This window comes from Scyliorhinus torazame, chromosome 7 (assembly GCF_047496885.1).
Source record: "Scyliorhinus torazame isolate Kashiwa2021f chromosome 7, sScyTor2.1, whole genome shotgun sequence".
NCBI classification, from domain to species: Eukaryota; Metazoa; Chordata; class Chondrichthyes; order Carcharhiniformes; family Scyliorhinidae; genus Scyliorhinus; species Scyliorhinus torazame.
Window position 1 is genome coordinate 271,396,130 of NC_092713.1, and position 25,407 is coordinate 271,421,536.

The 25,407-nt window shown below is 43.1% G+C and overlaps 1 protein-coding gene across 8 annotated transcripts in view; it reads right to left on the minus strand.

Moving 5' to 3' along the window:
* Nucleotides 1-25,407, minus strand: part of LOC140427034 (rap guanine nucleotide exchange factor 6-like) — a 541,878-nt gene that overhangs the window by 350,499 nt on the left and 165,972 nt on the right. For all 8 annotated transcript variants that reach the window (XM_072512459.1, XM_072512462.1, XM_072512456.1 and 5 more), the window contains one exon: nt 17,546-17,621. In XM_072512459.1, coding sequence (XP_072368560.1) covers nt 17,546-17,621 — 76 coding nt within the window. The remainder of the gene's footprint in view (nt 1-17,545; nt 17,622-25,407) is intronic.

The following is a 25,407-nucleotide window of genomic DNA, read 5'->3' on the forward strand; positions in this document are numbered from 1 at the left end:
TTTGCAAGGAGTGTAGATGTCACATCTTGCATAAACTAAGTAAGCTCACCTTACAGAACCACATCTTTCAATTAGGCAAACTGGAGGACAACACCTCATATTCCGATTAGACCTCATGTCCACATGTCTGTCCTTGGCCTGCTGCAATGTTCCAGTGAAGCCCAGCACAAACTGGAGGAACAACACCTCGGGCTGGTTTCTCTGAGCCTCCACGCCGAAATCACGCTCGGCGTGGGGGTGGGGAATGGGGCGTCAAACCCGCGATTGGGTCTAACACTGTCCCACGATTCTCCTGGAACCGGAGAATCGCCGCCAGTCACGCGCGTGCAGTCCATGCGTCACCGATCGGGGATCATTGAAAGAGGCCCCCGCGGCGATTCTCCGCTGACAACCAAGGTCCCGCCGGCGTGGCCCACTCATGATTCCACCCAGCAGGGGCTCGGAGTGGCGGCTGGGGACCCAGTCTGCAGCCGCCCTAGTGGGGAGCAGGGGGATCCGTCACTGGCGGGGGGAGGGGTGGGAGGCTATATTGCCGGGGCCAGCCCGCTGTGTGGGTCCGCCATGTTGCGCGGGGCTGCCGCCACAGGTGATCGCTGCACTCATGTGCGGACCCGCGGACATACGTGCAGGGCCCCGTATCGGCGGCCGGAGCTGCGAGGACTACTCCGGGGCCCTGCTAGCCCCCTTCAAAATGGAGAATCACTCTGGATTTTCCCCAAGAAAGTCCAGAGTAATTTGCGGCCGTTTTCTCGCGGGCGTGGGAACATAGCCCCATCATCAAATAATTCTGCCCCAGATATTTTGATTCGGCACATATACAATCTTCCGGACTTAACATTGAGTTCAACATCTTCAGACTGTGAACTCTCTTCTCCACCTTCACACCATTTTTATTTCTTTTAATTTCTTCCATTGATCCATCCGTCCCCCCCCCCCCCCCCCCCAATTGTTCCTCCCTCCTATCCCCACTCCACTTGGGCCATCTGTTCCTAGTTTCCCTTTGACACATTGCTCACCTTTGTTCAGCCATTAGCACGTTCTAATCTCTTTATATGTCACTATCAACACCCTTCTTAGCCTTAATCACTGCATTTACATTTTGATTGCCTTCTGTCTTCGACATCTTTGTCAATCTCCACTTATCCCTGGCCTCCTATCCAGCCCCACTGCTCCATGCCCTCCCACTACAGTATACATCTGACCCCATTTCCAGTTCTCTAGCTTTGACAGAGTCATCCAAACTCGAAACATTAGCTCTCTTTTCTCTCTACAGATGCTGTCAGACCTGCTGTAATTGTCTAGTATTTTCTGTTCTTGTTTAAGTAAGCTCGCCAATTGTTTTATTATTCTTTATCTTTCAATGTAACAGTGTGCATGTTGCTTTAGTTAAATTTATCCCATTTTCTTTGGTTAAACTTGAATCTTGCCAGAGCTAAGCATGACCTCTGATATAGTAAGATGAACCATGAACTAGATATTCATCACCCGGCTGACTCTTAACTAAGAGGGCAGTTAAGAGTCAACCGCATTACTGTGGGTCTGGAGTCACATGTAAGCCAGACAGGTAAGGATTGTAGACATCCTTTCCTGAAGGCCATTAGTGAACTAGATGAGTTTTTACAACAATCAATGGTCGTAAAGGGCCTCCGTTGTGACATAGGTGGGCAGGCCACTTTTTATTCCATGAACTCAACTTAACATCTTAAATAAACATTGGATCTCTTAACACCCCTTACTTCAAAGATAACTCAGTAAATATTGCAACAGTAAATCATTCCTTAAAATGTTCCTTCAAACATCCAATGAGACTTAACACCTTTAAACAGTATCACATCAGGTTAAAGGATATATATTTATTTTCTGTAGAATGGCAGAGATATATTAGCTTGGGTGACTTCAGCTCCAGCACCTTGCTTTCTTCCTGCAAACTCACTGGAAACACACAGACACACCCAAGCTGCTTTCTCAAACCTGGCTTTCTCCCTTCAAGCAGATCACAGCAAACCAGAACTTCTCAAGCTACTGTCTCAAACTGGCTTTCTACTTTTAAACTGCTCTCAGCAAAACCAGCCAGGCACTTTTTAGCTGCTCTCAGCAAAACCAGCCAGGCATTTTTCAAACTGCAAAACCCCACTGCAAAATGGCTGACCTGAGCTCAGCCCCACCCACTCTCTGAAATCACTATTTTCTTAAAGGGACATTGCTTAAACATCCATGTCTCAAAGGTACCCTCCTATGACACCTCCCTCCAAGAAAAAAAAATAAACCATCAACTTCAAGATGGTTTCATTTTTCACTTTTGCACCATCCACTTAGAAATGTACACAGTAAATATACATTTTCATTTAAAGAAAACAACACACTCAAACAGGTATAATAATATAGTCCATTTTTCTTTGTTCTTCTTCCTCCAACCAAAATCCTTCTCGATTGACAGTCTCTTTGTACAAAGTCTCTGCACGACGCATCCATTCCTCTACTCCTCGGCATTTCTCTTTAGAATCAGACACTTTAGTTCAATCCGACCAGAGTCCCTTGCAATTCTCCAATACAGGAACATTGGTTACCACAGCTTTCAGGCAGTCAAATGCCTGTTGAAAGTCCGCTGTCCCTTGAAATTTTTGACGTTTCTTTAGCAAGTCCATCAGTGGAGTAAACACGCCACAAAACCTTTGCACAACTGTTCAATCAAATTCATTCATGCTACGAGATCGCATCATTTCCCTTCGTTTTGAGGGTATCGGAAACTCCGCAAGGAAAGTGATTCGGGCTTCTCCAAAATCACTTTCGGCTAGGTTCATCACCAAACCCGCCTCCTGAAGTCGATTGAAGAACTCCATATGAGGTTTTAAATGTTCTTTCCATGTCTGGAAGTTGAAAATAACAGCAGATTGTCCCAATTTCTCAATGCAACCCCTCAAACGTGGGATAGGATAAGAGTCCGTTCTTGTAACTGCATTCACCTTTCTGTAGTCCACACACAACCGTTGGGTACCGTCTGGTTTAGGTACCATCACTATGGGTGAGCTGCATTGGCTGCAACCCACTTCAATTATGCCATTCTTCAGCATACTCTCAATCTCTCTGTTAACCTGTGCCAATTATAAAGGATTAAGTCTGTATGGATGTTGTTTGATAGGAACAGCATTTCCCACATCTACATCATGTATAGCCATTTTAGTACGTCCCAATTTATCTCTACAGACTTGCCTATGTGATATCAATAACACTTTCAGGTCAGTTCATTTTTCCTCTGGAAGATAACTCAACAATTTATCCCAATTTTTAAGAACATCCTCATTTTCCAATTTAATTTGAGTTATGTCAAATTCACAGTCATCTGGATTTGGTTCGTCACTTTGAGTTAGAATCATTAAAACCTCCTTTTTCTCTCCTTCCCTTTCAAAGTACCTTTTAAGCATATTCACATGACACACTCGGTGAGTCTTCCTTCTATCTGGTGTTTTTAACCACATAATTCACCTCACTTAATTCCCTTTCAATCTGATGCGGTCCACAAAACCTAGCTTTGAAAGGCTCCCCTACCACTGGTAACAACACTAAAACTTTATCCCCACTGGCAAAACTACGAACTTTGGATTTCTTGTCCGCTACCCGTTTCATCACATTTTGTGCAACTTTCAAATGTTGTCTAGCCAATTCACCTGCTCTATTTAATCGTTCCCTAAAATTTGACACGTAATCCAATAGTGTAATTTCCAATTTCTCACCCACCAATTTTTCCTGAATCAATTTAAGTGGTCCTCTTACCTCATGACCAAAAATTAGTTGAAAAGGACTAAATTTGGTAGGCTCATTAGATGCATCCCTAATTGCAAACAATACGAATGGGATTCCTTTATCCCAATCCTCTGGATAATCTTGACAATACTTCCTCAACATTGCCTTTAATGGCTGATGCCACCTTTCTAACTCTCCCTGCGATTCTGGATGGTACGCAGTTGATTTAAATTGTTTTATTCCTAAGCTATCCATAACTTCTTTGAATAACTTAGAAGTAAAATTTGTTCCTTGATCCGATTGAATTTCTGTGGGTAGTCCATATCTAGTAAAGAATTTAAGTAACTCCTCCACAATCCTTTTAGCTGTAATATTACGTACTGGAATGGCCTCTGGAAACCAAGGAGACACATCCATTACAGTCAAAAGATATTGATTCCCACTTTTTGTTATAGGAAGGGGTCCTACACAATCGATTAGGACCCTTGTAGAAGGTTCCTCAAATGCTGGAATGGGTATTAAGGGTGCTGGTTTTATCACTGCTTGAGGTTTCCCTATCACTTGACATGTGTGACATGATTGACAAAATGTAACTACATCTTTATGTAGTCCAGGTCAATAAAAATGTTTCTGGATTTTAGCTAGTTTTCCTTATTCCCAAATGACCTCCCACTGGTACTCATGTGCAACTCGCAACACCTCCTTTCTGTACCCTACCGGCAATACTACTTGATGAACTTCTGCCCACTTTTCATCCGCCTGCATATGTAAAGGTCTCCATTTTCTCATCAAGACATCATTTTTACAGTAATAACACTCTGGTATACTCTCAGATTCCTCTTCCGTATATGTTTTCTGATATATCCATTTTATTTCTACATCTTTCTGTTGTAACTCCGCCAATTTTCCTGAACTAAAAATATCCGCCTCATCCTCCACCTGTTCTTGTTCTTTTTCAACCATCTGATCAAAAATCGTTTCTGATAATTGCACTTCTACTTCATCTTCACTCTTTGATTTCTCCTCTTGTCTTAACCTGTGACTTTGCGATCTTGTTACTGCACAATCTGGAAAAATCCCAGGATATTCGTCCTTCAACACTTCAGTTGACTGATTTTCCAATGGCTTATCAACCACAGTAGGCATCACTCCCACCTGCGATCCAGCTACATCATTACCCAAGATAAACTATCTTGTCCAGGAATACAGTTTATCTATTACTCCTACTACCACTTCACTACTCTTCACTGGACTTTCCAACCTTACCTTATATAATGGAACGCTACTCCTCTCACCCTGAATTCCACATATCACCACCTTTTCTGGCAACATTCTTCCCAAACTACATAATTCCTCATCTCTTACCATTAAAGATTGACTAGCTCCTGTATCTCTTAAAATTGTGACTTTTTTACCTGTTTCTCCTGATACACGAGTAAACTTTACCTACACAAGTAAATTCTTTAAAGACATCCGGCACCTTCTTAACAATTACTTCTTGAACAGGCTGTACAATTGTTTGCACCTCCTTCACTTCCCTTGGGCTTTCCTTTACCACTCTAACAAACCCGATTGTCTTATCCTGTTTTACCACATCAGCCTTCCCAGTGCTTTTCTTCAACCACCAACACTGTGACTTTACATGGCCTAGTTTATTACAGTGAAAACATTTGAAACTTTTCATTTCTTTTCCACCCTCCTGGATTTCTTTTTTAATCTGAGGTACACTCTCCTTATTATCTCCCATCAGATCGCCTTTACCGTTACCATTTGAGTATTTCTCATGTCCCCAGTTTCTATCCCTCACCGGCTGAAACTGATGTCGGAAACCAATCTTTGATTTATGAACTAATTCATAATCACCTGCCATTTCCGCTGCTAATCTCGCAGTTTTAACCCTCTGCTCTTCCACATGAGTTCTCACTACATCAGGAATTGAATTTTTAAACTCCTCCAAAAGTACAATTTCTCTGAGAGCTTCATATGTTTGGTCTATTTTCAAAGCCCTTACCCACCTCTCAAAATTACTCAGTTTGAGCCTTTCAAACTCCATGTATGTTTGACCAAATTCTTTCCTTAAATTTCTAAACCTTTGTCTGTAAGCTTCAGACACTAGCTCATATGCACTTAAGATGGATTTCTTCACCTCCTCATACGTTCCAGATACCTCCTCCGGTAGTGATGCAAGCACTTCACTAGCTCTACCTACCAGCTTTGTTTGAATCAGTAACACCCACATGTCCTGTGGCCATTTCATTTGTTTAGCTGCCTTCTCAAATGAAATGAAAAAGGCTTCCAATTCCTTCTCGTCAAACCTTGGCAATGCTTGGACATATTTAAATAGATCCCCACCAAGCCTTTGACTATGACGCTCTTTCTCACTATCCTCATCACTATCATCCAACTGTACTTTTCCCTTTACGTCTGCCAATTTTAACTGATTGTCATGTTTCATGGCCATTTTCTGAAGCTCAAACTCCCTCTCTTTATTTTTTCCCCTGATCTGTATCTCCCTTTCTTTTTCTTTTTGTTCTGCTGGGCTTTTCTTTCTTTTCTCCTTCCTTCTCTCTCCTTTTTCTTTCTCTCTCTTTCTCTTCATTTTTCCTCTCTCTCACTCGTATGCCAGCCGCTTTAATTCTTTCTCATGTTCCATTTGTTTAATTTGCAACTGAATTTTTGCCATTTCCAATGAGTCAAACTGTATCTCAGGCAACTTTAAATGCTTAACCACCGCCATAATTACCTCATCTTTTTGCATTTTGTCAGGTAATGTTAACTGCAATGTTCTTGCCAAATCTAACAGTCTACTTTTCGTTTTGGATTTCGGCGGCAGCGGTGCGCAGGGGCCTTCTTGGAGGTGAGTAGTGAGTTTAAAAACCTTACCTTTACAGGAGCAGCCCTTTGGATTTCGGCGGCAGCGGTGCGCAGGGGCCTTCTTGGAGGTGAGTAGTGAGTTTAAAAACCTTACCTTTACAGGAGCAGCCCTTTGGATTTCGGCGGCAGCGGTGCGCAGGGGCCTTCTGGGAGGTGAGTAGTTAGTTTAAAAGCTCTTACCTTTACAGGAGCAGCCCATTGGATTTCGGCGGCAGCGGTGCGCAGGGGCCTTCTTGGAGGTGAGTAGTGAGTTTAAAAACCTTACCTTTACAGGAGCAGCCCTTTGGATTTCGGCGGCAGCGGTGCGCAGGGGCCTTCTGGGAGGTGAGTAGTTAGTTTAAAAGCTCTTACCTTTACAGGAGCAGCCCATTGGATTTCGGCGGCAGCGGTGCGCAGGGGCCTTCTTGGAGGTGAGTAGTGAGTTTAAAAACCTTACCTTTACAGGAGCAGCCCTTTGGAATTCGGCGGCAGCGGTGCGCAGGGGCCTTCTGGGAGGTGAGTAGTTAGTTTAAAAGCTCTTACCTTTACAGGAGCAGCCCATTGGATTTCGGCGGCAGCGGTGCGCAGGGGCCTTCTTGGAGGTGAGTAGTGAGTTTAAAAACCTTACCTTTACAGGAGCAGCCCTTTGGATTTCGGCGGCAGCGGTGCGCAGGGGCCTTCTGGGAGGTGAGTAGTTAGTTTAAAAGCTCTTACCTTTACAGGAGCAGCCCATTGGATTTCGGCGGCAGCGGTGCGCAGGGGCCTTCTTGGAGGTGAGTAGTGAGTTTAAAAACCTTACCTTTACAGGAGCAGCCCTTTGGATTTCGGCGGCAGCGGTGCGCAGGGGCCTTCTGGGAGGTGAGTAGTTAGTTTAAAAGCTCTTACCTTTACAGGAGCAGCCCATTGGATTTCGGCGGCAGCGGTGCGCAGGGGCCTTCTTGGAGGTGAGTAGTGAGTTTAAAAACCTTACCTTTACAGGAGCAGCCCTTTGGATTTCGGCGGCAGCGGTGCGCAGGGGCCTTCTGGGAGGTGAGTAGTTAGTTTAAAAGCTCTTACCTTTACAGGAGCAGCCCATTGGATTTCGGCGGCAGCGGTGCGCAGGGGCCTTCTTGGAGGTGAGTAGTGAGTTTAAAAACCTTACCTTTACAGGAGCAGCCCTTTGGATTTCGGCGGCAGCGGTGCGCAGGGGCCTTCTGGGAGGTGAGTAGTTAGTTTAAAAGCTCTTACCTTTACAGGAGCAGCCCATTGGATTTCGGCGGCAGCGGTGCGCAGGGGCCTTCTTGGAGGTGAGTAGTGAGTTTAAAAACCTTACCTTTACAGGAGCAGCCCTTTGGATTTCGGCGGCAGCGGTGCGCAGGGGCCTTCTGGGAGGTGAGTAGTTAGTTTAAAAGCTCTTACCTTTACAGGAGCAGCCCATTGGATTTCGGCGGCAGCGGTGCGCAGGGGCCTTCTTGGAGGTGAGTAGTGAGTTTAAAAACCTTACCTTTACAGGAGCAGCCCTTTGGATTTCGGCGGCAGCGGTGCGCAGGGGCCTTCTGGGAGGTGAGTAGTTAGTTTAAAAGCTCTTACCTTTACAGGAGCAGCCCATTGGATTTCGGCGGCAGCGGTGCGCAGGGGCCTTCTTGGAGGTGAGTAGTGAGTTTAAAAACCTTACCTTTACAGGAGCAGCCCTTTGGATTTCGGCGGCAGCGGTGCGCAGGGGCCTTCTGGGAGGTGAGTAGTTAGTTTAAAAGCTCTTACCTTTACAGGAGCAGCCCATTGGATTTCGGCGGCAGCGGTGCGCAGGGGCCTTCTTGGAGGTGAGTAGTGAGTTTAAAAACCTTACCTTTACAGGAGCAGCCCTTTGGATTTCGGCGGCAGCGGTGCGCAGGGGCCTTCTGGGAGGTGAGTAGTTAGTTTAAAAGCTCTTACCTTTACAGGAGCAGCCCATTGGATTTCGGCGGGAACCGGAAGTTCGACCTCTGGCAAGTCCCCCCCCCCCCCCCCCCAATACATTCTGGTGGAGAGGAAACCCGAGACACTACACGTGTAGTGTCTCCCACCCACCCTCCTCCTCTAACCTAATAATAAGACCCATTGGTATAAGGTAAGTGCCATATTATATTATATATTATTAGCATTGTGCAGGCCAAGGATTGGAGGTGGAGGAGCAGTCTCTGTCAGCGAGAGAACCTGAGAACATCTCAGAAGGTAAGCAAGTGATTTTTACTTTTATACCTTTTTTCAAATTGTGTGTGTCGGGGGGGACAGAAAAGCTGTGACCTGAGTGGCTGGTTGGGATTCTAACCTAAATTTTTTTGACTATTTGGGAACTAATTAAACATAATAACTTAATTATAATTTAGAGGATATCTAAGCCAGAGATCGGAGGATATTATAGTTAGCTATCGCATTTCTATTAGAAATCTAGTGCTAGGAAACAGATAGTTGACAGTAACTTTGTAATTTAAAAAAAAAAAAAGTATTTATAAAAAAAAAAGACAAATTTTAATTAATTAATTGACGCAATGTCAGTTAGAGGGGTGCTGTGCTCTGACTGTGAGATGTGGCAGGTCCGGGAGGCTTCCAGCGTCCTGGATGGCTTCATCTGCAGAAAGTGCACCCAACTGCAGCTCCTCACAGACCGCATGGTTCGGTTGGAGCAGCAATTGGATGCACTTAGGAGCATGCAGGTGGCGGAAAGCGTCATAGATCGCAGTTATGTAAGTGTGGTCACACCCAAGGTGCAGGCAGAGAAATGGGTGACCACCAGAAAGGGCAGGCAGTCAGTGCAGGAATCCCCTGTGGTTGTCCCCCTCTCGAACAGATATACCCCTTTGGATACTGTCGGGGGGGATAGCCTATCAGGGGAAAACAGCAGCAGCCAGAGCAGTGGCACCACGGCTGGCTCTGATGTTCAGAAGGGAGGGTCAAAGCGCAGAAGAGTAATAGTTATAGGGGACTCTATAGTCAGGGGAACAGATAGGCGCTTCTGTGGACGTGAAAGAGACTCCAGGATGGTATGTTGCCTCCCTGGTGCCAGGGTCCAGGATGTCTCCGAACGGGTAGAGGGAATCCTGAAGGGGGAGGGCAAACAGGTAGAGGTCGTTGTACATATTGGTACTAACGACATAGGCAGGAAGAGGCATGAGGTCCTGCAGCAGGAGTTCAGGGAGCTAGGCAGAAAGTTAAAAGACAGGACCTCGAGGGTTGTAATCTCGGGATTACTCCCTGTGCCACGTGCCAGTGAGGCTAGAAATAGGAAGATAGAGCAGACAAACACGTGGCTAAACAGCTGGTGTAGGAGGGAGGGTTTCGGTTATCTGGACCACTGGGAGCTCTTCCGGGGCAGGTGTGACCTGTATAAGATGGACGGGTTGCATCTAAACCGGAGAGGCATAAATATCCTGGCCGCGAGATTTGCTAGTGTCACACGGGAGGGTTTAAACTAGTATGGCAGGGGGGTGGGCACGGGAGCAATAGGTCAGAAGGTGAGAGCGTTGAGGGAGAACTAGGGAATATGGACAGTGTGGCTCTGAGGCAGAGCAGACGGGGAGAAGTTGCTGAACACAGCGGGTCTGGTGGCCTGAAGTGCATATGTTTTAATGCAAGGAGCATTACGGGTAAGGCAGATGAACTTAGAGCTTGGATTACTACTTGGAACTATGATGTTGTTGCCATTACAGAGACCTGGTTGAGGGAAGGGCAGGATTGGCAGCTAAACGTTCCAGGATTTAGATGTTTCAGGCGGGATAGAGGGGGATGTAAAAGGGGAGGCGGAGTTGCGCTACTTGTTCAGGAGAGTATCACAGCTATACAGCGAGAGGACACCTCAGAGGGCAGTGAGGCTATATGGGTAGAGATCAGGAATAAGAAGGGTGCAGTCACAATGTTGGGGGTATACTACAGGCCTCCCAACAGCCAGCGGGAGATAGAGGAGCAGATAGGTAGACAGATTTTGGAAAAGAGTAAAAACAACAGGGTTGTGGTGATGGGAGACTTCAACTTCCCCAATATTGACTGGGACTCACTTAGTGCCAGGGGCTTAGACGGGGCAGAGTTTGTAAGGAGCATCCAGGAGGGCTTCTTAAAACAATATGTAAACAGTCCAACTAGGGAAGAGGCGGTACTGGACCTGGTATTGGGGAATGAGCCCGGCCAGGTGGTAGATGTTTCAGTAGGGGAGCATTTCGGTAACAGTGACCACAATTCAGTAAGTTTTAAAGTACTGGTGGACAAGGATAAGAGTGGTCCGAGGATGAATGTGCTAAATTGGGGGAAGGCTAATTATAACAATATTAGGCGGGAACTGAAGAGCATAGATTGGGGGCGGATGTTTGAGGGCAAATCAACATCTGACATGTGGGAGGCTTTCAAGTGTCAGTTGATAGGAATACAGGACAGGCATGTTCCTGTGAGGAAGAAAGACAAATACGGCAATTTTCGGGAACCTTGGATGACGAATGATATTGTAGGCCTCGTCAAAAAGAAAAAGGAGGCATTTGTCAGGGCTAAAAGGCTGGGAACAGACGAAGCCTGTGTGGCATATAAGGAAAGTAGGAAGGAACTTAAGCAGGGAGTCAGGAGGGCTAGAAGGGGTCATGAAAAGTCATTGGCAAATAGGGTTAAGGAAAATCCCAAGGCTTTTTACACTTACATAAAAAGCAAGAGGGTAGCCAGGGAAAGGGTTGGCCCACTGAAGGATAGGCAAGGGAATCTATGTGTGGAGCCAGAGGAAATGGGCGAGGTACTAAATGAATACTTTGCATCAGTATTCACCAAAGAGAAGGAATTGGTAGATGTTGAGTCTGGAGAAGGGGGTGTAGATAGCCTGGGTCACATTGTGATCCAAAAAGACGAGGTGTTGGGTGTCTTAAAAAATATTAAGGTAGATAAGTCCCCAGGGCCGGATGGGATCTACCCCAGAATACTGAAGGAGGCTGGAGAGGAAATTGCTGAGGCCTTGACAGAAATCTTTGGATCCTCGCTGTCTTCAGGGGATGTCCCGGAGGACTGGAGAATAGCCAATGTTGTTCCTCTGTTTAAGAAGGGTGGCAGGGATAATCCCGGGAACTACAGGCCGGTGAGCCTTACTTCAGTGGTAGGGAAATTACTGGAGAGAATTCTTCGAGACAGGATCTACTCCCATTTGGAAGCAAATGGACGTATTAGTGAGAGGCAGCACGGTTTTGTGAAGGGGAGGTCGTGTCTCACTAACTTGATAGAGTTTTTCGAGGAGGTCACTAAGATGATTGATGCAGGTAGGGCAGTAGATGTTGTCTATATGGACTTCAGTAAGGCCTTTGACAAGGTCCCTCATGGTAGACTAGTACAAAAGGTGAAGTCACACGGGATCAGGGGTGAACTGGCAAGGTGGATACAGAACTGGCTAGGCCATAGAAGGCAGAGGGTAGCAATGGAGGGATGCTTTTCTAATTGGAGGGCTGTGACCAGTGGTGTTCCACAGGGATCAGTGCTGGGACCTTTGCTCTTTGTAGTATATATAAATGATTTGGAGGAAAATGTAACTGGTCTGATTAGTAAGTTTGCAGACGACACAAAGGTTGGTGGAATTGCGGATAGCGATGAGGACTGTCTGAGGATACAGCAGGATTTAGATTGTCTGGAGACTTGGGCGGAGAGATGGCAGATGGAGTTTAACCTGGACAAATGTGAGGTAATGCATTTTGGAAGGGCTAATGCAGGTAGGGAATATACAGTGAATGGTAGAACCCTCAAGAGTATTGAAAGTCAAAGAGATCTAGGAGTACAGGTCCACAGATCACTGAAAGGGGCTACACAGGTGGAGAAGGTAGTCAAGAAGGCATACGGCATGCTTGCCTTCATTGGCCGGGGCATTGAGTATAAGAATTGGCAAGTCATGTTGCAGCTGTATAGAACCTTAGTTAGGCCACACTTGGAGTATAGTGTTCAATTCTGGTCGCCACACTACCAGAAGGATGTGGAGGCTTTAGAGAGGGTGCAGAAGAGATTTACCAGAATGTTGCCTGGTATGGAGGGCATAAGCTATGAGGAGCGATTGAATAAACTCGGTTTGTTCTCACTGGAACGAAGGAGGTTGAGGGGCGACCTGATAGAGGTATACAAAATTATGAGGGGCATAGACAGAGTGGATAGTCAGAGGCTTTTCCCCAGGGTAGAGGGGTCAATTACTAGGGGGCATAGGTTTAAGGTGAGAGGAGCAAAGTTTAGAGTAGATGTACGAGGCAAGTTTTTTACGCAGAGGGTAGTGGGTGCCTGGAACTCACTACCGGAGGAGGTAGTGGAGGCAGGGACGATAGGGACATTTAAGGGGCATCTTGACAAATATATGAATAGGATGGGAATAGAAGGATACGGACCCAGGAAGTGTAGAAGATTGTAGTTTAGTCGGGCAGTATGGTCGGCACGGGCTTGGAGGGCCGAAGGGCCTGTTCCTGTGCTGTACATTTCTTTGTTCTTTGTTGTTCTTTGTTTCTGTCCATAAAGTACTACACGTGACATTCTGCACCCCGAAAAACTTCTGAGCCTCTGAAAGAGCCATTGTTCACAACACTCTCCCCACTTAAATACCACACCGGAAAAGCAACAATCCTTCACTGTCTTTAAGTTCACAAAAGCCAATTCAATAGATAGACCTTTATCCCAGACGAGCCCCCAATTGTTATGGGTGCGGCATTTTCAGAACCCCAAAATGTATCATGGAGTTCAACCAACCTCTCCCTTTAATGGATTTGTTGCTTTTCCTAGCACACGGCTTTTTCCCCCGAGGTGTGGGATTACAATTGTGGACACGTGGGTTTTTAAACACAAAACACTGTTTATTCCATGAACTCAACTTAACACCTTAAATAAACATTGGATCTCTTAACACCCCTTACTTCAAAGATAACTCAGAAAATATTGCAACAGTAAATAACTCCTTAAAATGTTCCTTCAAACTTCCAAGAGACTTAACACCTTTAAACCGTATCACATCAGGTTAAAGGATATATATTTATTTTCTGTAGAATGGCAGAGATATATTAGCTTGGGTGACTTCAGCTCCAGCACCTTGCTTTCTTCCTGCAAACTCACTGGAAACACACAGACACACCCAAGCTGCTTTCTCAAACCTGGCTTTCTCCCTTCAAGCAGATCACAGCAAACCAGAACTTCTCAAGCTCCTGTCTCAAACTGGCTTTCTACTTTTAAACTGCTCTCAGCAAAACCAGCCAGGCACTTTTTAGCTGCTCTCAGCAAAACCAGCCAGGCACTTTTCAAACTGCAAAACCCCACTGCAAAATGGCTGACCTGAGCTCAGCCCCACCCACTCTCTGAAATCACTGTTTTCTTAAAGGTACATTGCTTAAACATCCATGTCTTAAAGGTACCCTCACATGACACCAGGCTTCCTCTATCTTCCCCACCATGAAAGCCCTACACTTACCTGGCCCTGGACTCAAGTGACAGAATCTGGGGACTGGTTGTAGTTCCAGTCCTGGAAACTGCTACCACTGCCGGGACTGCAGAGCTGGCAGCCAATCTGATTGGCCAACAACTCTCTGAGGCAGGACTTTCACATGAAGGAGAAGAGCAAAACGGCTGTGGAGCTGCTGTGTCAGTAGGGATTCTAATGCCCTCCTTAAAATTTACCTCTTCAACCAATATTTGGTCATCTATCATAACATCCTGTGGCTCAGTATCATATTTTTGTTTTCAACCAGTCCTGTGGAGTACCTTGGTCCATGTTACTTCATTAAAGGCATCAAATAAATAAATGCGGCTGTTAACATCCTTGTGTAAAGTTGTTGGATATCATGAACCCAAGTATAGTTACACAACTTTCTTTCTGAGCTACTGCTGCAAGTTTTAAATACCCGAAAGCTAGTGTTTGAAACAAACCTGTTGGACTTTAACCTGGTGTTGTAAGACTTCTTACTGTGCTCACCCCAGTCCAACGCCGGCACCTCCACATCAGATTTAAATAAGGAATAGGAAGTTTATTTCTTCCAAGTATTAAACTATAAACATGACACTGCTGAACAAAAAAGATGGATTTTTAATCTACATTTAGCCTGGAATATATTTGGTGTTAGGAGTACTGCATTTACATAAAGCTTTCCTTTTGCCAAGACTCAATTCTGGCAATGCAGATACATTGCAAAATGTGTCCACACAGTATTATAGGTTTGAGCTTCATACGTTATGACAGCACATTGCCATCAGGACAGAGAGCAAGATAACATCCAGCGGCTGAAAGAGTTAAAAAAACAAAATATCTCTGATTGAGTTATGTGATGGAGGGACACATTTAAAACAATAGAACTAAAGAGTTAGTCGCTGAATCATTAAATTACAAAAGAATGGATTGTGATTTACTCACTTTGGTATTATCAAGGTATTTTCTTCTATCAAAAGTGAAATAACAGGACATGTAACAAAACAGACCTCCTCATTCAATACAAAACAGAAAGACAGAATGGGAGCTCACACAATTTTCAAAGAATATAAATAACAGGCATGCATTTTGCTTATATAGCTATATTGAAGCATAAAACAAAAACAGAATATTGCACTTGGCACTGGTCTCACAAGGGTCACTACAGTTGAGGCCGGCAGGAAACTGCACACTAGCAAAGAAAGAGCCTATCAGTAGCGCTAAAATGACAACAATAGTATGAAATAAATTGTCAAAGCCAAAGATAGAATGATCAAATGTCAAAAGTTGATGTGATTGCTTATTTACTCACCTTCCTCATTTAATAACATTTTCCCAACATCCTCACATCATTAGGATTTTCAGCACATTAAATGAGTAATGTGCTTTGACACATGGACATATGGATATATAATGGATCTGCTTTAACATGGCGGTCACAGCAAAACCTCCTTTTTCTGTCCTTATGTCCACAGAACTACATTTTCTGCAGGAACAGCAGTCAGGAGAAGGCAGACCATTTGTTTCTTTCCTAGGAATACCCGGTCAAATATTATTACCCGATTAACTTGAAAGGTTAGCATTTCTTCTACTCCTCCAAGGTCACCATTTTCAACGAGGGCAGGATCAATTACTCCGGATGCTTCTCAGCCAGAAATCTCTAACCCAATTAAATCACCCATATAAAAAAGGGGATATCAGTGTTTCTCACCAGACCAGGAATCAATGCTGTTTAAATTCAGGAAAACCTGTTTCAGAGTGTATTCATATTCAAGAAACGTATGTTAAAATTTTAATTGCAAACGGTCATATTTTAAATCCATAGAATCCCTACAGTGCAGAAGGCCATTTGACCCATCGAGTCTGCACATCTGTGGACAACGTGGGGAAATTTATCATGGCCAATCGTCCTAACCTGCACGTCTTTCGACTATGGGAGGAAACTGGAACACCAGGAGGAAACCCACGCAGACACGGGGAGAACGTGTAAACTCCACACAGTCAACCAAGGCCGGAATCGGACCCGAGTCCCTAGTGCTGTGAGACAACAGTGCTAACCACTCTACCGCTCTGATACTTAAGTGCGATGCTTAACGTTTGTCATATATTTCCCATAACAGCTGGATGATATGATATTTTGAATTGACTTTCTAATTTCAAAGAGAAACAATCACCTTGGTAATTATTCAGTAGGAAAGGCTGAACTTCAGTCACAGGTTTCTACTTCAACCACATAAAAATACAAAGACCGAGAATTTCCGATTGCTGGATGGTCGTACATCGGAGGAATCCAAGACTTGCTGGGAGAGAGTGGCACGATAGCACAATGGTTAGCACTGGTGCTTCACAGCACCAGGGACCTGGGTTCGATTCCTGACTTGGTCACTTGTCTGTGCGGAGTCGGCGCGTTCTCCCCGTGTCTGCATGGGTTTCCTCCGGGCACTCCAGTTCCCTCCCACGAGTCCCGAAAGATATGCTTGTTCGGTGAATTGGACATTCTCAATTCTCCCTCAGTGTACAAGGAGATTTTCACAGCAACCTCATTGCAATGTAGCCTACTTGTGACACTAATAAAGATTATAAAAGTCTTGCTGCACTGACTACGTGGGAATTTCCCAGGTTTAGATTTCCAATGGTCAATTCTCCTGCGTCTGGAACCCTCCGATGCTCTGAGTTCAAGTTGGAGTGTTCCGATAGTTCTATTACACTGACCAGATTAGTTACCCAGGAAAAGGGATATAAAGATTAAACCTAGATCCAACTCCTGGATAACTAAACTACCGACCCGCCCTGCAAACCCCCACTCCGTCCCACTCCACTGACTAACGACCAGCGACCCCACACAGACCCCCAAGTACCCTCACTGACTCTATCCTAACTGATACCCTGACTCTACCTCTCCATATCCTAGCCCCTTACCTGCCACCCTAACCACTCACCCACTTACCTGCCACCCTACCCCTTTGCTCATTTAACCTTCTCTCTGTAGTTTTTCAAAGTGGCTTTGGGACCTTTAAACTTACTGGAATACGGAAGTGAGCGCCATCCCCCAATGAACCTGCGCTATGAAGGAAAATTCCTAAAACAGGGACACTGCATTTTTAAAGAGGCCTAGCTTGAATGTCCGGGGGAAAAATGGAGAGTTCCACCTTAGGCTAAGAAAAATAGGAGTAAATTGGCAACCCAACGGTGATTTCCAGCCCTCGGGAGATCCAGTCCAAAGCCTCAGGTGTGCAGGTTTGGTTTATTTTTTCCAAAACTTTCCCTCTTAAATAAAAGGTACACAACTGTGCATCAACTAAATTGTAACGGAAGAAAAAAATGTTGACTTCATAGAGATCATTTCCACTTTACTCCACTTTATGAAATTAGTTAATTTTTACGTCAGCGACTCCTGCTGGAGCTGGCTTCTTCATTAACGTTGCTTGTAGTTTGTTAAGATGGCAGAATTACAAATTGTCACTACAGTAATTAAGTATAGCATAGAAAACACACAATGCAGAATGCTTGAACTCAGTGGATAGAAGTTTGTAAACTGGCGATAGTTCTTACCACAATCATTTCTGAAGTTTCCAAAACGATACATTCACATCCTCGTCTCAGGCTTCCTGCAGTCTGTTTGCCAAAACTAGGACAAAGAAATGGAAACGTTTAATTCAAGTTTATTAAACTAATGATACGAGTTACCCTATCCACCACCATAACATTTGTCCTGAACACATTCAGAGTCAAGGCTTTTCATATAGCATGAGGTATGGCTGTTTGATATGGTTTTTCAACTGCTAGGAGATCTTGCTTTCAGAGACTGATGACTGGCAGACATAACTTTCCAGTCACCCAATGTAACATTTACCGCACTGACAACACTGGGATATACCCATTAGTGAGATAGCTACAAAGATTCCCACCTTTATTGTTAACCTTACAAACCAATGATTAGAAACTTCTGGCTTATGTCAGTGTAGAAGTCAGTTATTTTCTATAGGTAAAAGATAGCTATTTACCATTAAGCCCCTGGTCTATTAAATACCATTTTAAAACTCACTCATAACCTCAGGTCATTTCAAAACACACATTCAGCATTTCAAAACATAGCTTCAACAGAACACAGAAGCAGATAGATTAAAACAGCATTCTTATTCAGCTAACAAATACATTTGCAAGATAAGGTGACCAAGGACAGGGCAGGCTCCATGACAATGGCACAGTAACCTAAAGGCGCTATTGTCCTCAGCAAGAATCCAGTTCTAGCAGCTTGCGATAAGAAAGCCGAATCGCATGCCATAGCTTATACAAGAATACATTTTAGGTTAATGTTACCTATAAATGAGTGACAACTAACCCTCAAATCAAACTCATTTGATGTTAATCCAAACTAATTAGAATTATATTGGGGTGCAGATAGATGGCTAAAGTCTGATATGATTTGGTACAACCATGATGGATTTTTGGCCATCTCTCTCTCTTTCATGAATCATCTATACTTTGACTTCTATTCGCTATCTTCCAGTCTTTCATATTTCAGACTTTGACTTTTAAAGTTATTGCGAGCTGTTTGCCGAAGCAAGAAAACCATTTCTGTGATTGTTTGAAAGCTCAATTGTCTACAAATTGCCTGTCTGTGAGTCCTATGCTGGCTGGTCTTATTAGAGAATAAGACTTTTAAATGACTCTCAATTGTAATCAATAGAGACAAATAAAACAGATTCTTATTTGCACCGGAGAAGTTTTAACTTGAATTTCTACGGAGTTTTAGTAATCGCAAAGTGCTGCTAAAACCTCATGGTAGATCTATCAACCTGGCGTAGTTCGGCAAAAGTGGAGGAGCTCTGAGACGAGATCGGACAAAATCGGAGAGGTTCTGGAGCCTTCGGGAAGAATCGGAGGAGGCCCAAGAGGACAGAAGATCCAAGGTCAAACGGCTAGACTGGGGTAAGAAACATCTTTTTCACCCATTAAAAGTCTTAAAGCCGCATCAATCAGTGCTTCGACCCCTGGAAAGGACATTGTTATAGACTGTTAAATCAATCAGATGCCGGTGGTTGAAGCGAAAATAAAACGGGACTGAAAAAAAAAGTCACGGTAGTGTACACAGATACACAAAAGGAGTTGACGACCAAAGAATTGGGTGTAAGGCTGAGTTTATGGCAGACATGACTCCTAAAATAGATTCAGGACCTTCAAATGGTAGAGAACTATTCCCCACAACGTCCAAGGGAGGTAGTGCTGTACCGGATGTCTCTATTGAAGATATATTGGGAGATTTTGGATCTTTCATTCGTAGACAATTTAGACTATGTGAAATCTCAAGAAAAATTGAATCAAAATATGATATCCCCAGAGGACAGTGGTCCCTCGATAATATCAAGAGGGCAAGGAGAACATACACACGATTGCACGTGCAGAACGTGGAAAATGGTCCCGGGCAATTATGGGACAAATACGCAGACAGCAAGACATAACTATTAAAAATAAAATTGAGCATGAGCTTAAGTCCACTAAAGATCAACTAATTGCAGTTGTTGAGGAATTATGAGATGCAAAATCCAAACTTGAGCATTATGATGAAATTAGAACAGGATTGGAAATCGAAACCTTTAAACTCCAGCAGCTATCTTTTCAAATTGAGGAATTGCAACATAAAGTACTTGGAATGGAGTCAAAATACCAACAGTTACAATCAAAAACTGAGCGAATTGAAATTGAAAATTGCAGGTTAATCGAAGGAAGATGTGTTTTAGAAGGAGAAATGAACAAGATCTTGACAGACAGTCTTGCAGCTCATAATTTAAACCAAAGTACAGCTCAGATTCGACAAGCAGCTGAACAAACTGCTCAAATTCAGCAAACCGCCCCAGTGGCACAATCGGCAATTGCACAGCCGAGATCGAGTGTCAGGACTAAATTAAAATCTAAAGTTCCTTTGCCAGTTGAATCAGATGAAAATAGTGATGCAACAAGTTTTCCTACAATGCAAAATACTAAATTAATTTGACTAGCCCCTTTAAAACACAAACGGATTAGAGCTGGAAGCAAGAAAGTAGAAGAGGAAGGTGAAACGGTCACTAAAAACATATTTGACCACCATTGAATTCATGAACCAGCAGACCCTGAAAAAATTGACAGTTGATCCAAAGATCTTCAACACCCTAAAAAAGGTGGTATGACCACATGGAATCAACTTCACAGATTACAATCCGTTTATCATCTCCACCCATTTGATGGAGTACAAATTCTGACTATTGTAGCAGGCATTCGTGCCAGCGCAACTCTTGGAACAGAGGTAGAAATTGCCCTCGGAGAGGATTTGCAAAATTTAGAAGCTGGTTGGCTGGCGATCAAAAATTGGCTATCAAAATTTCGCCCCCCAAGAACCGATTGGTCTAAGATCACATCTTGCATTCAAAAATATAATGAAGATATTCAGGATTTCGAAGAAAGATTTTTACATACTTGGATAGAACACTCAGAATGACACTCAAACATGAAACTGACACGTGGGACACAAGCACTTTAAGTCCATTTAAAATGGCTTTTATAGCCGGTGTTAAACCTGAAGTTTCTGCTGCCTTGAATTTGGTTTTACTGGCTTGGGCCACAGCTGGTACATATCGGGACATAGTTGACTGATGCATTCAGATAGATCGTGGTTTGCACAAGCAGGCAATCGCTAACACTGCAGCTGCTCAAATGCAGCCTATGGTACCTACTCAAATGCAGCCTATTGCTCAAATCCAGCCCATGGTACCTTTTGCTCAAGTTCAGCCTATGTTACCCGTTGCTCAATTTCAGCCTATGTTACCTGCTGCTCCAGCAGCAGGTGATGCTCTACCCGCTGCTCCAGCGGCGGCTGTTGCATATCAGGAATATCAGCAGTAACTACAATTTCACCACAAGCGTCAGGGCAAACATGTACCCTTGCTCCATTAAAATCACGCAAGAAAATACCACAATGTCTTTTCTGCGGTAGAGTAGGACACTGGATGGCAACATGCTATCATAAACAACGGATGAATTCAAGAGATGATAATGAAGTAGACAATGTTCACCACAATACGTTTCCACCTCGTGGTCAATCACGTAACGCGCACAAACAAGACGCACCTAGGATTACGTTCCAACAAGACACACCCAGATTTGCGTACAGGGATTCTAGACCCTCCCAGCCGTTTCCACGTAGGGACTCGCCGTACCCACGTAGGGACGTACACGATGATGACAATACTATGAATGAAATGTTAAACAGCTGTCCTCCATCTCAAAGACGTTCTCTGTATGATAATCCAAAAACTACTAGACCCCACTCTAGATGATTCTCTCCATTTTTCTCTACATGCACTTTTGGAACAGAAAAATGATGGACTATATATATTTCACTAAGAGTGGAAGGTATTCATATCGATTTCTTATTTGACACTGGAGCTGAACTTACCCGTGTTACTGAACAGAATGCTGCTTTCTTTCCCCTAACTGCAGGAAAAATTAATGCTTTTGCTACAGGAGGAGATTCTATTACTCTCCGGAATAGTAAACCACTGCTTTTAGAATTTGGACCACATCAACTGATGGCATCAAAATGGGTAGATCCGGTAACACAAGCACTTCTAGGTATGGACATCTTATCACAACTAAATTCTTCACTCAATTTCAATAATGAAAAAATCACCTGGTCCATTAGACACATCAAAAAAGATGAAATACAAAATCATCCAATTTGGGCAATTGACAAAAGTGATTGTGGTCTTTTGAAAATGGAACCAGTCACTTTCACGGGATCTGCTCCACCTTGTACCAAACAATACCCTATTAATAAAACTTCAATTCAAGGCATTCTACCTATAATAGAACAACTTGTAGAAAGGGTATTTTAGTGCGCATTCACACTTCATCAAACAGCCCTGAATGGCCTGTTAAAAAGGCTAATGGCACATGGTGCCTTACTATTGACTACAGAAAAGCAAATCAATTCATTGTCAGAAAAGCTCTTTTAGTGGCAGAGCCATCTGCAATCTTTAACTCTTTAACTCCTGACCTTCAATGGTTTTCAGTCACTGACATGGCAAATGGCTTCCAGTCAGTCCCACTAGCTAAGCAAGTACAACCATGGCTTACTTTTACAGTTAATCAACAACAGTACACATGGACTAGACTACCCCGCAAGGTTTTCACAATAGCCCAACTGTTTACCACATAACTCTACAGAATCATCTAAGGCAACTGCCTGATCTGCCTTCCACCATTATCCAGTATGTCGGTGATGTTCTGATCGCCTCCATCAATAAAGATGATAATGAGAAAGATCTACGAGTGGTCCTGAACCACCTCAGTACTAATGGTCACAAAGCTAGCTTTGCCAAAGCCCAGATTTCCCAAGAAGAAGTTGTCAGAAAATATCCAACAGAAAAAGGGAACTTACTCAGGACAGAACGGCTGCCATCAAAGCAGCTAAAGAACCCTAAACTGTACAGGAAGTAAGATCCTTTTTGGGACTCCCTAATTTTAACAGAAATTGGATTGATTCTTACACTCAGTTATCCCAGCCATTGAATGATCTTTTAAAAGGAAACAGAAAATCAAAGGATCCAGTTAATCTCAATTTAGAACAGAAGCAATCATTTCTAAATTTGAAAAAGGTCCTGTGTTCAGCACCAGCCTTGGGTATTCCAAACAACGGAAAACCTTTTACCATGTTTGTTCATGAAAAAGATGGTTACATGACTGCAATATTAGCTCAGGAACATGGTGATCAGTTAAGACCGGTTGGATACTATTTCCTTAAACGTGACAATGTGGCACTAGTATTTGGCAGTTGTTTACGAACCATGAAAGCCACATGTCGAGCTGTGATGACGACATCAGGCCTTGTTCTAGACCAAAAGTTAACCATTAAATGTCCACACTCAATCCATTCTCTACTATCCATGAACAGTGTAACAAATTACATCAGCTAGATGGACAGCAGTTTTGGAAGCTCCTAACCTATATTTTCACAAAGCCAGTCCTGTAAACCCATCATCTTTGCTCCCGCTTCCCGAGGAACAAAAGGGAGGGGAGGGAGAAGGGCATGACTGTGTGAAAATAATAGAGGAAATGGAAGAAGTACGCTTAGTAGAAGAAGAGCCACTACAGAACCCAGATTTAATCCTATTCACTGATGGTTCTTCTTTATTGACAAGGGTATCAGAAAAGCTGGGTGGGCAGTCACAAGCCCATACGAAGTATTAGCTGAAGGAAGTTTGCCCCCAGGTACATCAGCTCAGCAGGCCGAATTAAAGGCACTAACAGAAGCATGTCATGTGGCAAGAGATAAAAATGCTAACATCTATACTGACTCCAGATATAGTTTTGGAGTAGCACATGATTTTGGCCACCTGTGGAGAAAAAGAGGATTTTTCACAACAGCAGGTACGCCTATCCGAAATGGAAAGGACGTACGAGATCTTCTAGAAGCTATGGCCTTACCAAACGAAGTATCAGTTCTAAGATGTAAAGCCCATACTCACGAGGACACTATGGAAACAAAAGGAAATGCTCTTGCGGACCACGCAGCAAGGGAAGCTGCCTCCCAATGGCATCAGGAATTCAGTCACATTTACAAATCGGGAGTAACCACCTTATTGCATGATTTACGTGAAATGCAGGATGTTTGTACAATGGAAGAAAAATTTACATGGTTAGTATCAGGTATTCAACCATATGATAATGAAATTTGGAGAGAAGTTCAAACTTGTAAACCCCAGAACAAACCGTTATCTTACTCCGAGACCGACCACAAAATGCTGCTGGCCCCGATCTAAAAGCCGCTCATGGCAGTTTTAATAGACTGTGATTTTTAAACAAGAAAAGCCTGTTCAGTTAAGCGACGAGCCTAATGGCAAACAAAGTGTAATACCACTTAACCCATTAAGCACCAAACAGCTTGGAGTTGTTTTTGTCACTGGTTTAAAACCAGAACGGTCAGCAGCTTTAAACTTGATCCTACCCAGCACTCAGTCCGAAATCTCAACTGCTAACAAAGTCACGTTAATCGTTGCCTCTCCTCCTCCGTTAACGACAAATCCAACCTTGCACTCACTTCAAAATCGAATTTCTGAAGATTCCTTTCTCGTGTTGAAGACGACCATTTTGCGAGTTTCAGATTTCATGAATACACACTGCACTTTTACGATGAAGGCCCGCATCCTGGCTACAGGAATACGGGACAAGTCACGTATCGCTTAAAAAGTTGTCAAGAACTGTCAACTTGAGGAAACTGTCATTATTTTGAATGTTGCTTTATTAATTTTAAGGAATTAACATATCTTGTTATAGCTGTGCTTCCTTTAACAGAATTGACCAAATTCATCTACAGAAAACCAAGATTCAGCGCAAAATTGGTTCAGTTATATATTCAATGTTCTTGTGTTTGATATTTTTAAATAAATGTTTAAAATTAGCCTGGAAATTAAACTTCAGACAATGTGGAAGCTGGTTTTTAAAAAAAACACAACTCTGATTAAAAGCAAATCTATATTCCAAGAGAACACATCGTTCTAAGACATTTGATAACGGGAATTTGGCAGCAATCCAACTTTTACTCCCAGTCCATTTGAGTGACATATATGAAAAACGTTTTGAGATGCAAATGGCTTCATTCCAATTTATCCACCCACTATATGCCCTTTTTGTCTCTTGAGGAAAATTGACCCTTTCAACAAGCTTTTGTGTATAATCCAGAAGATGTCAAAGACTTAGCAATTCACATCCAATACAAAGTTGAAAAAAAAAACTTGAACAACCCTTTGATTACACTCTTTGGGGTTGGCTTTCCAATTGGTTGGGTGGCACAGGAATTATCATTCAGGGACATTTCCTATTTTGCATATTTGGACTTATCATTTACGTACTAATGCTGCTGATCAGATACTTTGGCTAATGCATGTCTACCCATAGTGCCCCACCAATCCATATGGTTCATATTTATTCATATGCACCACTAGCCAATAACATCAAAATGGAAAGGTTTTGTTGAACTATTATTTACTGCATTATTATTCATTTATTAGTGAATTATTATTAATAATTTATGACTAAATCATATCAACTTGGATAATCATTTTACCATTTATTACTAAATCATATACTCAACTTTTTACTGTATAATCATTTTATTTGTATACATGAAATTATTTGACTATATTATTAACATATTGCATAATTTATTAACACTGAATTAGTATCAAATCTGATTAATTTATTAATTGTTATTCTTTAAGAATTATAATAATTATTGCTGAAATCCTTGTAATGCAATGCTTATCCACTCTATTGTTTAAAACTGCAATGACAATATGAATGAGTTATTCTTTGCACTTTTACCTATCCTATTAATAATGTCTTTTATCTTATTGTGATAATATATCACTTATTCTTTC